This window comes from Sander lucioperca, chromosome 20 (assembly GCF_008315115.2).
Source record: "Sander lucioperca isolate FBNREF2018 chromosome 20, SLUC_FBN_1.2, whole genome shotgun sequence".
In the NCBI taxonomy this organism is placed as follows: Eukaryota; Metazoa; Chordata; class Actinopteri; order Perciformes; family Percidae; genus Sander; species Sander lucioperca.
Window position 1 is genome coordinate 21,041,957 of NC_050192.1, and position 12,170 is coordinate 21,054,126.

Consider the following 12,170-nt stretch of genomic DNA (forward strand, 5'->3'; position numbering starts at 1 on the left):
AGAGGCTATCGTTGCGTTAGCTAGTTGCTGGTGTTCTTGCCGTGGGATTAACTGTACTAATAAAACCGTTGAAACACCGCGGCCGCGCTGCTGTGAAAGCTCCCCGAACGTCATTTATCAGAGTCTGATTGTTACCCCTCTCAGTGGCAGCTCCTCCACTCATATCTTTATAACGGAGCTAACCGCTAACCGGAGCTAACCGCTAATCAGAGCTAGTTGCCAACCGAGCCTTGAGTTCTGCGTGCCTGTATCCATTAACTGCATGTATAGACTCAAGCCCGAATAAAACCCTTCATTTTATTAAAATGGCTGTAAAAGTTTAAACTACAACTCAGAGTTGTTTGAATGACAGAAATCAGCTCACGGTACAGTGTAGCGTTAGCGTGCTAGTTGATGCTTTCTCTGCGGAGTGCAGACTGATTGCTCTCGTGAGTCATGTGACCAAATCGCAGCCTTTGCGATTAGGAAATCGCGTTTTAACATATTGCGATATTATCGAAAATGCAATTAATCGTTCAGCCCTAGTACACACTCACACGTCTCAGTACACACTCACACGTCTCAGTACACACTCACACGTCTCAGTACACACTCACACGTCTCAGTACACATTCACATATCTCAGTACACACTCACACGTCTCAGTACACATTCACATATCTCAGTACACATTCACACGTCTCAGTACACATTCACACATCTCAGTACACATTCACATATCTCAGTACACATTCATACGTCTTAGTACACATTCACACATCTCAGTACACATTCACATATGTCAGTACACATTCACACATCTCAGTACACATTCACATATCTCAGTACACATTCACACGTCTCAGTACACATTCACATATCTCAGTGCACACTCACATAGCTCAGTACACATTCACACGGCTCAGTACACATTCACATATCTCAGTACACATTCACATATCTCAGTACACATTCACATATGTATCTCAGTACACATTCACATATGTATCTCAGTACACATTCACATATCTCAGTACACATTCACATATGTATATCAATATACATTCACACGTCTCAGTACACATTCACACGTCTCAGTACACATTCACATATCTCAGTAGATATTCACATATCTTAGTACACATTCACACGTCTCAGTACACATTCACACGTCTCAGTACACATTCACATATCTTAGTACACATTCACATATATCAGTACACATTCACACGTCTCAGTACATATTTGCAGATTGTTTTATCACATTTGAAGTATTAAACTCAGGTTGAGATCCTGTTACACATATCTATAAATATCTTTACTACAATAACGGCCCTGTACTAAATAAATACCTCTTTACTACTCACTTTAAGGTTACCACGCCTCATCCAGGTCTCCCAGTGTACCCTAACCTACCCCTCCCAGTGTACCCAGTGTACCCTACCCCTCCCAGTGTACCCAGTGTACCCTACCCTACCCCTCCCAGTGTACCCTAACCTACTCCTCCCAGTGTACCCCACCCTACCCCTCCCAGTGTACCCAGTGTACCCTACCCTACCCCTCCCAGTGTACCCAGTGTACCCTACCCTATCCCTCCCAGTGTACCCTCCCCCTGCCAGTGTACCCCACCCCTCCCAGTGTACCCCCCCCCCCTTCCCAGTGTACCCCACCCCTCCCAGTGTACCCCCCCCCCCTCCCAGTGTACCCCACCCCTCCCCCTGCCAATATGAGCGTGCAGCCGCGGAGGATCCGTCTGAAGCCCTGGCTGCTGACCCAGGTGAACAGCGGCAGGTATCCCGGTCTGCAGTGGATCAGTCCAGACCACCGCCTCTTCCAGATCCCCTGGAAACACGCCACACGCCACACGCAGGCCGCAGACGAGGAACACACCATCTTCAAGGTCTGAACATACCAAATATATATATATATATATATATATATATATATATATATGCCTGTATGTATGTATGTATGTATGTATGTGTATACATCTATATATATATACACTGTATATATATATATGCCTATATACACACTCACCTAAAGGATTATTAGGAACACCTGTTAAATTTCTCGTTAATGCAATTATCTAATCAACCAATCACATGGCAGCTGCTTCAATGCATTTAGGGGGGTGGTCCAGGTCTAGATAATCTCCTGAACTCCAAACTGAATGTCAGAATGGGAAAGAAAGGTGATCTCAGCAGCGTGGCATGGTTGTTGGTGCCAGACGGGCTGGTCTGAGTGTTTCACAGTCTGCTGAGTTACTGGGATTCTCACCCACAACCATTTCTAGGGTTTACAAAGAATGGTCTGAAAAAGGAAAGACATCCAGTATGCTGCAGTCCTGTTGATGCTAGAGGTCAGAGGAGAATGGGCCGACTGATTCCAGCTGATAGAAGATCAACTTTGACTCCAATAACCACTCGTTACAACCGAGGTATGCAGCCAAGCATTTGTGAAGCCACAACACGCAGAACCTTGAGGTGGATGGGCTACACCAGCAGAAGACCCCACCGGGTACCACTCATCTCCACTAAGAACAGGAACATGAGGCTACAGTTTGCACAAGCTCACCAACATTGGACAGTTGAAGACTGTAAAAATGTTGCCTGGTCTGATGAGTCTCTATTTCTGTTGAGACATTCAGATGGTAGAGTCAGAATTTAGCGTAAACAGAATGAGAACATGGATCCATCATGCCTTGTTACCACTGGGCAGGCTGGTGGTGGTGGTGTAATGGTGTGGGGGATCCATCATGCCTTGTTACCACTGGGCAGGCTGGTGGTGGTGGTGTAATGGTGTGGGGGACCCATCATGCCTTGTTACCACTGGGCAGGCTGGTGGTGGTGGTGTAATGGTGTGGGGGACCCATCATGCCTTGTTACCACTGGGCAGGCTGCTGCTGGTGGTGATGTAATGGTGTGGGGGACCCATCATGCCTTGTTACCACTGGGCAGGTTGGTGGTGGTGGTGGTGGGGGTGTAATGGTGTGGGGGACCCATCATGCCTTGTTACCACTGGGCAGGCTGCTGCTGGTGGTGATGTAATGGTGTGGGGGACCCATCATGCCTTGTTACCACTGGGCAGGCTGCTGCTGGTGGTAGTGTAATGGTGTGGGGGACCCATCATGCCTTGTTACCACTGGGCAGGCTGCTGGTGGTGGTGTAATGGTGTGGGGGACCTATCATGCCTTGTTACCACTGGGCAGGCTGCTGGTGGTGGGGGGGTGTAATGGTGTGGGGAACCCCTTTCACCTTCAGAACTGCCTTAATTCTTCATGGCATTGATTCAACAAGGTGCTGGAAGCATTCTCTAGACATGTTGGCCCACATTGCGAGGATAGGGTCAAACACGTTATTAGTATGGTGTTCCTAATAATCCTTTAGGTGAGTGTGTGTGTATATATATATATATATATATATATCTGCAGGCGTGGGCCGTGGAGACGGGGAAGTACCAGGATGGCGTGGATGAACCCGACCCTGCCAAGTGGAAAGCTAACCTCCGCTGCGCTCTGAACAAAAGCCGAGAGTTTCAGCTGAAATACGACGGCACCAAAGAAACACCGGTCCAGCCCTACAAGATCTACGAGGTCTGTGAGCAGAGCGGGAACACAGGTGAGATATATATATACCATATAAACGGTAGGTTTATCTGTATATTCATCACTCATTCATCATTCATCACACACACACACACACACACACTCCCACATTACAACTGGATTTACATCTATAAAGTTGTAAACTCAGATTTTATAAAACTGAATTATTAAAACTTGCCAGAGGATATGAGCTGATATATGTGTCTGTGTATCTTTATGATTTAATAATGAGTATTCATAGTTTATTCTGTCTTATATATGATATACAGTATCTCACAAAAGTGAGTACACCCCTCACATTTTAGTAAATATTTCATTATATCTTTTAATGGGACAACCCTGAAGAAATTACACTTTGCTCCAATGTAAAGTATGAAGTGTCCAGCTTGTATAACAGAGTAAATGTGCTGTCCCCTCAAAATAACTCAACACACAGCCATTAATGTCTAAACCTGGCAACTAAAGTCAGTACACCCCTATGTTAAATTCCCATAGAGGCAGGCAGACTTTTATTTTGAAAGGCCAGTTATTTCATGGATCCAGGATACTATGCATCCTGATAAAGTTCCCTTGGCCCCCACATCATCACATACCCTTCACCATACCCTCACATCATCACATACCCTTCACCATACCCCACATCATCACATACCCTTCACCATACCCCCACATCATCACATACCCTTCACCATACCCCCACATCATCACATACCCTTCACCATACCCCACATCATCACATACCCTTCACCATACCCCACATCATCACATACCCTTCACCATACCCCCACATCATCACATACCCTTCACCATACCCCACATCATCACATACCCTTCACCATACCTAGAGATTAACATGGTTTTATGTCAGTTAGCCTAATAGCTGGTTTGATTTTCATTGAGAGATGATTTTATGGAAAGTACCCCATGCTAATCTCTATATGGTGAAGGGTATGTGATGATGTGGGGGTATGGTGAAGGGTATGTGATGATGTGGGGGTATGGTGAAGGGTATGTGATGATGTGGGGGTATGATGAAGGGTATGTGATGATGTGGGGTATGGTGAAGGGTATGTGATGATTTAGTTGCCAGGTTTAGACATTAATGTCTGTGTGTTGAGTTATTTTGAGGTGACAGCACATTTACTCTGTTATACAAGCTGGACACTTCATACTTTACATTGGAGCAAAGTGTAATTTCTTCAGGGTTGTCCCATTAAAAGATATAATGAAATATTTACTAAAATGTGAGGGGTGTACTCACTTTTGTGAGATACTGTATGTGTCTGTGTATCTATGATTTAATACTGAGTATTGATCGTGTATTCTGACATATATGAGCTGATATATGTATCTGTGTATCTATGATTTAATAATGAGTATTGATCGTGTTTCCTGTTTCAGACGGAGTGGATGAGGATGACGAGGAGGTGAGGAACACAATGTGTGAAAAATATAAACTCACGTCTCCTTTAATCAGCTGACTGACAACAACAATGTGTTTTATTCTCAGATGCCGAATCTGATGGAGCTCACAATCAGTAAGTCCAAAGTTTAGTTCACCGTCTCCATGGAAACAGCCTGTAAGCCAAATGTTGTGGCTCCTTCCACCGGTGTCATGGCGCTGGGCAATTCATCTAAATCTTAATCCGGATTATGATTTCAGCTCCTACCAATCATTAAAAGAGTCATTTTAATTAGGTTTGATTAGAGCTGTCAGTTAAACGCGTTATTAACGGCGTACATTTTTTTATCGTGAGATTAACGTTCTTTTTGGCATAGCAAACGTAGTAGTTTTTTTCACATGCTGTTGCAACAACTAGTAACGGAAACACAACAACAAGCACGCCGCACACACTAGTTTGGGCTTGGAGCTGGCCAAAGAGTAGTAGGCTAACGTTACGTTTTGAGTGGATGGCGAGCGCGAGACGCCAAAATGGATGCCAATAAGATTCTGAATGGAAAGGTTACTTTTAAAAAGTTGCCAAATGGTTCCATTGACAAGACCAAAGAGATCTGTGTGTTTGGTCGTTGTGAACTGAGCTATCATCGCAGCACGTCCAGTCTGAAATACCACTTGATGGCCAAGCACACAGCTGATGGCCGAGCACACAGCTGATGACCAAGCACACAGCTGATGGTCGAGCACACAGCTGATGGCCAAGCACACAGCTGATGGCCGAGCACACAGCTGATGACCAAGCACACAGCTGATGGTCGAGCACACAGCTGATGGCCGAGCACACAGCTGATGGCCGAGCACACAGCTGATGGCAATTCTCTGCCCCCTCGTCAAAGCCAGGCGACAATGGATGACTTCAGACCATAGACTGTATATTAATATTAACAGTCTATGCTTCAGACAGAAGCATGGTGGCTCAGTGGTTAGCACTTCTGCCTCACAGCAAGAAGGTTGTGGGTTAGAATCCAGGTCGTTCCGGGCCTTTCTGTGTGGAGTTTGCATGTTCTTCCCGTGTTTGCGTGGGTTTCCTTCGGGTGGCCCGGTTTCTTCCCACCATAAAGACATGCATGCTGGGTAATTAGGACTACAGTTGAAAATGAGCCAACTGGCTAACACTGGCGCATTTACAGAAATGTTGATTAATGTGCATTGTCCTAATCAAATAAACTTACAAACTTAAACATGGATACCACAACTAAGAACAAACTTAAAAAAACATTTGCACAAAGCAAGCCAATCTACTTCTCCATTATGATAAGAGCATTAAAATGAGAAAAAATAATGGGCCAAAAAGAAATCAAGGATTTAGAATAGATAAAAAAGTGTGATTAATTGTGAGTTAACTATTTCAATTGTTTGACAGCACTAGTTTAATTAGGTTTAATTAGTTTTATTTAGGTTTAATTAGGTTTATTTAGGTTTTGCAGATAAACTCTTTGTCTGAGTGCAACATCTTTTCAAAAGACAATCAGTAAATGATTAAATAATCCTGATTTCAATATTAACCAAAATAACCGTGATTATGACAAATATTTTATTAATTTCATGTTTGAGTACAAACACACTTCAGTAAAATGTTTAATTAAACCCAGGTAGCGTTACTCGGTAAATACTTCTCTTCTTTGAATCCACGCTGATTCTCCGTTACACGGTCGACAAGTTGGCATCCTGGGTGGTGTTAAAAAGTCTCAACTTTACCTCGTAGAACCCTGGGTTCCTATGTCATGTGATGATGTCATGTGATGATGTAAAGTGATGATGTAATATGATGTCATGTGATGTCATGTGATGATGTCATGTCCCCCCAGACCCCCGGCCCAGCGACCCCCCCTCCTTCAGCTTCGCGGCCCACACAGACGTCCGTCCCTTCAGTCTGTCCTCCGACGGGACGTTTGGTCCTGTGACCCCCGGCCTCCCTGTGACCCCTGACCTCCAGACTCAGGGTGGGGTGGGGGGGGGGCAGGGCTTCGTCTCTTTGCCCCCCCCGGCTGAGTCCGCCCCCCCTGGCCCCGCCCCCATGGAGGCCAGCAGCATGGAGGACGTCCAGAACCAAACACACTGCAAGTACGACCTGCTGAACAGCGTCCCGTGTGAGTAACTGTTAGCCTAGCTTAGCACGAAGACTGGAAACAGGGGAACTGTTAGCCTAGCTTAGCATGAACACAGGAAGCATTGGGAACTGTTAGCCTAGCTCAGCATGAAGACAGGAAGCAGGGGGAACTGTTAGCCTAGCTTAGCATGAACACAGGAAGCATTGGGAACTGTTAGCCTAGCTTAGCATGAACACATGGGGGTTTGATTCCCGGCATCTCTACTAGCTGCTCTTGAAAAACACACTGAGGACTGCTGGGCTGAGGTGGACCGTTTATCATTTACAGTCTGCAGGCAGAAAACAAAGCTTATTCCTTAGAGACTGACTGCTGAATGGCCGCGGTATGTTGTGATTATGTCCCCGCTGAGGGCTGCTGTTCGGCCAGACACGTAGGTAACGTTAGCCTTCACTAGCAGCTAGCACAGACTATTTCTTTTGCTCAACGCTAAAGAAAGTCCCACAACACAAACTAACCAAGGGATGGAGGCAGCGCATCCCATGCGAGGTAGAAGAGAGCAGAGATAACGGCTTCAGTTCCCCGACGTAAAGGGCTGTCTGACAGCCAGGTAAAGCAGGGAAAATATTCTGAATATAGTGAACACTTAAAGGGATACTCTGCTGATTTTAAACAGCTCTGTGTCCTGGCAGTGTGTGCAGACGAAGGGCTCTGTGTCCTGGCAGTGTGTGCAGACGAACAGCTCTGTGTCCTGGCAGTGTGTGCAGACGAAGGGCTCTGTGTCCTAGCAGTGTGTGCAGACGAAGGGCTCTGTGTCCTGGCAGTGTGTGCAGACAAACTGCTCTGTGTCCTGGCAGTGTGTGCAGACGAAGGGCTCTGTGTCCTGGCAGTGTGTGCAGACAAAGGGCTCTGTGTCCTGGCAGTGTGTGCAGACGAAGGGCTCTGTGTCCTGGCAGTGTGTGCAGGCAAACGGCTCTGTGTCCTGGCAGTGTGTGCAGGCAAATGGCTGTGCAAAGCAATTTGAATCATAGCCGTTGATGTGTTTATTATAGACCATTTCGCGGTTGTAAACAAACACTCGGGCCTCAATGGGCCCAAGTTGATTTCCTGTTGCAGTGTTTGTAAATGTCATTAACTGACAGGAAGTTAACAAGGGGCCAGGCTGTTGCCTAGCAATGGATTTCCAATGAAAAGGTCAATATCCCATCTATGAACCAATCAGAGAGCTTGATCTGAGCTACCTGTTTTATAATCTATTATTTCAACATATTACATTCAGCAGCAGGTGAACCTTCAGTCTGTTGTGTTGCCACACCTGTTGGCTTACACCTGTTGGCTCACACCTGTTGGCTCACACCTGTTGGCTCACACCTGTTGGCTCCCAGCGGGAAGGCGTGGTGTAACAGCATAACAGGTTTTGTGGTTACACTCTGACTCTGAATATCACTGAATCAGCACCCGTTTAAAGTCTATTATTAACTAAATGACATTATATTATTTCTCTTCATTTTCACGTCTGATTTTATTATTTAAGGCCCCACGTTGTAAAAGAGAGTCTGTTGATTATAAAGCAGGTGGAGGTGCTTCATGAATACAGTGAAAGTATCACAGAGTATCAGAGTACACAGAGTATAAGAGTATTGCAGGACTTCTGTACGCTGTGATGTCACAGCTAAACTATTTCTGGGTAGAAAGTGCCGTTACAGTCATTCCCCGACTGAGTGCAGCTGCTGAAGACACGCTGACCAATCAGAGCAGACTGGGCTTTTTCTTAAAGAGACAGGCACTTAAACATTTCAAGAAGAAGGTGAATATTCAGACAGGATGAGGAAATACAGTTTCTTTTGAACATTAAAGCATGTAAACACATTAACATGTAACATTAAGTACCTGTGTGTTGCCGTAGTAACAGCTGCAGTACCTGTGTGTTGCCGTAGTGACGGACCTGGAGCTGAAGTTCCTGTACCGCGGCCGGCCCATGGGCTGCCTGACCGTCAGCAACCCCCAGGGCTGCCGGCTGTTCTTTGGGCTGCTGGAGCCGAGTCCGGACCAGGTGGACCTGCTCGGGCCCGTCAGCCTGCAGCAGGTCCGCTTCCCCGGCACCGCCGAGCTCCAGAACCACAAGCAGAAGTTCTACACGGACGCCCTGCTGGATGTCATGGAACGCGGCCTGATCCTGGAGATCTGGCAGCAGGACATCTACGCCGTGCGCCTCTGCCAGTGCAAGGTGTTCTGGTCCGGCCCGGGGGTGTCCGAACACGGAGGCCCAAACCCCATGGAGCGGGAGAAGAAGATCAAAGTGTTCAGCCTCAACGACTTCCTGCAAGGTGACCAATCACTGAACCCGAAATCACCTACACACAGCTGCACACATCCATCCATTAAATATCAACTATTACATTAATCTCCAACTGTTCTAATAATCTAATAATCTGTTCTGATCCTGATCCTGATCCAGGTTTTAGAGACCAAACAACTCCTCCATTAATCCAGAAGAGAATCCACACATTAATTTACCATGATACTCTGTCCCTGTACCATGAGGTCTAATGGTCTTGGTGTCTCTGTCCCCAGGGCTGATCCTGTACCATGAGGTCTAATGGTCTTGGTGTCTCTGTCCCCAGGGCTGATCCTGTACCATGAGGTCTAATGGTCTTGGTGTCTCTGTCCCCAGGGCTGATCCTGTCCCATGAGGTCTAATGGTCTTGGTGTCTCTGTCCCCAGGGCTGATCCTGTCCCATGAGGTCTAATGGTCTTGGTGTCTCTGTCCCCAGGGCTGATCCTGTTCCATGAGGTCTAATGGTCTTGGTGTCTTCTGTCCTCAAGGCTGATCCTGTCCCATGAGGTCTAATGGTCTTGGTGTCTTCTGTCCCCAGGGCTGATCCTGTCCCATGAGGTCTAATGGTCTTGGTGTCTCTGTCCCCAGGGCTGATCCTGTCCCATGAGGTCTAATGGTCTTGGTGTCTCTGTCCCCAGGGCTGATCCTGTTCCATGAGGTCTAATGGTCTTGGTGTCTCTGTCCCCAGGGCTGATCCTGTTCCATGAGGTCCTGGTCTAATGGTCTTGGTGTCTCTGTCCCCAGGGCTGATCCTGTTCCATGAGGTCCTGGTCTAATGGTCTTGGTGTCTCTGTCCCCAGGGCTGATCCTGTTCCATGAGGTCCTGGTCTAATGGTCTTGGTGTCTCTGTCCCCAGGGCTGATCCTGTTCCATGAGGTCCTGGTCTAATGGTCTTGGTGTCTCTGTCCCCAGGGCTGATCCTGTTCCACCGAGGGGAAGCTGAGAGCCCCCCCCCCTTCGACATCTTCTTCTGCTTCGGAGAGGATTGGCCCGACAGGAAACCCAAAGAGAAGAAGCTCATCATCGTGCAGGTCGTAAAACACAGAAGAAGAGCACTCTTCCTCATCTCCTCTTCCTCGTCTCCTCTTCCTCATCTCCTCTTCCTCGTCTCCTCCTCCTCGTCTCCTCTTCCTCGTCTCCTCTTCCTCGTCTCCTCGTCTCCTCTTCCTCATCAGCCACGTCAACAATATAACGACTTTCACGAAGAATTTGAACCGTGATGTGTGTTAGCTCCATCCTGTGGTGTTCAGAGTATAACTTCCTGCAGCCTGTGTGTGTTAGCTCCATCCTGTGGTGTTCAGAGTATAACTTCCTGCAGCCTGTGTGTGTTAGCTCCATCCTGTGGTGTTCAGAGTATAACTTCCTGCAGCCTGTGTGTGTTAGCTCCATCCTGTGGTGTTCAGAGTATAACTTCCTGCAGCCTGTGTGTGTTAGCGCCATCCTGTGGTGTTCAGAGTATAACTTCCTGCAGCCTGTGTGTGTTAGCTCCATCCTGTGGTGTTCAGAGTATAACTTACTTCCTGCAGCCTGTGTGTGTTAGCTCCATCCTGTGGTGTTCAGAGGACGAGTTGGAAATAATAAATCCACATTTCCTTTTTGATTTAATGTAGCGCAATCATTTAGAACAGTAAACAGTCAGTTTCACCGGAATTCCTTTAGTAGGTGTCCTACATCACTTTTTAATGGACACCCTGCAGCCAATCAGAATCGAGTATTCACCCAGACCATAGTATAAATATAAATATATATATATATATTCTCTTTGAGCTTCTTCTTGTGTCTAGTTAAACCGCCGACTAAACGTAGAAAACTGGTTATTTAAAATGAAACGTGTTGAACACTCTGCTGATTGGCTGTCTGCAGACACGTCTCTGCTGATTGGCTGTCTGCAGACACGTCTCTGCTGATTGGCTGTCAGCAGACACGTCTCTGCTGATTGGCTGTCTGCAGACACGTCTCTGCTGATTGGCTGTCTGCAGACACGTCTCTGCTGATTGGCTGCCAGCTGGAGTCTGGCAGAGCAGAGAGCTCACAGCATGGTGTTCAACACCCCCCCATTTCAGTTTAAATAAACAGGTTGCTACGTGTTTTCGGGCTGAACGTGGTCCTGGTTTAACCTGGTTCTGGTTCTGGTTTAACCTGGTTCTGGTCCTGGTTTAACCTGGTTCTGGTTTAACCTGGTTCTGGTCCTGGTTTAACCTGGTCCTGGTTTAACCTGGTTCTGGTCCTGGTTTAACCTGGTTCTGGTTCTGGTTGTGCCCAGGTGGTGCCGGTGGTGGCCCGGATCCTGACAGAGATGTTCTCGGGAGAGCTGAGCTGGTCCACCGACAGCATCCGTCTGCAGATCTCGAACCCCGACGTCAAAGACCAGACCGTGGAGCAGTTCAAGGAGCTGCAGAGGCTGCTGCAGAACCAGCACATCCAGGGGCCCTGGGCCCCCACTGGGCCCTGAACGCACCACCCAGGGGCCCTGAACACACCATCCAGGGGCCCTGGGCCCCCGCCGGTCCCTGAACGCACTATCCTGGGGCCCTGAACACACCATCCTGGGGCCCTGAACACACCATCCAGGGGCCCTGTGCCCCCCGCCGGTCCCTGAACACTCACCATCCTCACCTTCATCATCATCATCATCATCATCATCATCAGCATATATATATATATATATATATATATTATGGCCGGGACTCGATTAAAAAAATTAATCTAATTAATTAGAGGCTTTGTAATTAATTAATC

At 47.1% G+C, this 12,170-nt stretch overlaps 1 protein-coding gene across 5 annotated transcripts; it reads left to right on the top strand.

Moving 5' to 3' along the window:
- The first annotated feature begins 1,621 nt into the window (after window positions 1-1,621).
- On the top strand, window positions 1,622-12,048 carry irf5 (interferon regulatory factor 5). Of its 5 annotated transcripts, XM_035995921.1 has the most exons (10): window positions 1,623-1,879; window positions 3,413-3,599; window positions 4,988-5,013; window positions 5,097-5,124; window positions 6,854-7,135; window positions 9,031-9,420; window positions 10,344-10,462; window positions 11,695-11,856; window positions 11,919-11,937; window positions 11,982-12,018. In XM_035995921.1, the coding sequence occupies exons 1-10, from the start codon at window positions 1,706-1,708 to the stop codon at window positions 11,987-11,989; spliced, it is 1,395 nt and encodes a 464-aa protein (XP_035851814.1). In that variant the 5' UTR covers window positions 1,623-1,705; the 3' UTR covers window positions 11,990-12,018. The 5 variants fall into 5 exon arrangements, 4 of the variants coding, with proteins under 4 accessions (XP_031177389.1, XP_035851814.1, XP_035851813.1 ...); XM_035995920.1 differs by having other exon boundaries at window positions 11,919-12,048; XR_004108845.2 differs by having other exon boundaries at window positions 1,624-1,879; window positions 11,695-11,937; window positions 11,982-12,043.
- The last annotated feature ends 122 nt before the right edge of the window (window positions 12,049-12,170 follow it).

Excerpts from the sequence above, each read along its gene's own strand:
- irf5 (XM_035995920.1), top strand. The coding sequence starts at position 1,706 with ATGAGCGTGCAGCCGCGGAGGATCCGTCTGAAGCCCTGGCTGCTGACC. Across the intron at positions 7,136-9,030 it reads CCTGCTGAACAGCGTCCCGT|TGACGGACCTGGAGCTGAAG; the intron begins GTGAGTAACTGT and ends GTGTTGCCGTAG. Across the intron at positions 10,463-11,694 it reads AGAAGCTCATCATCGTGCAG|GTGGTGCCGGTGGTGGCCCG; the intron begins GTCGTAAAACAC and ends GGTTGTGCCCAG.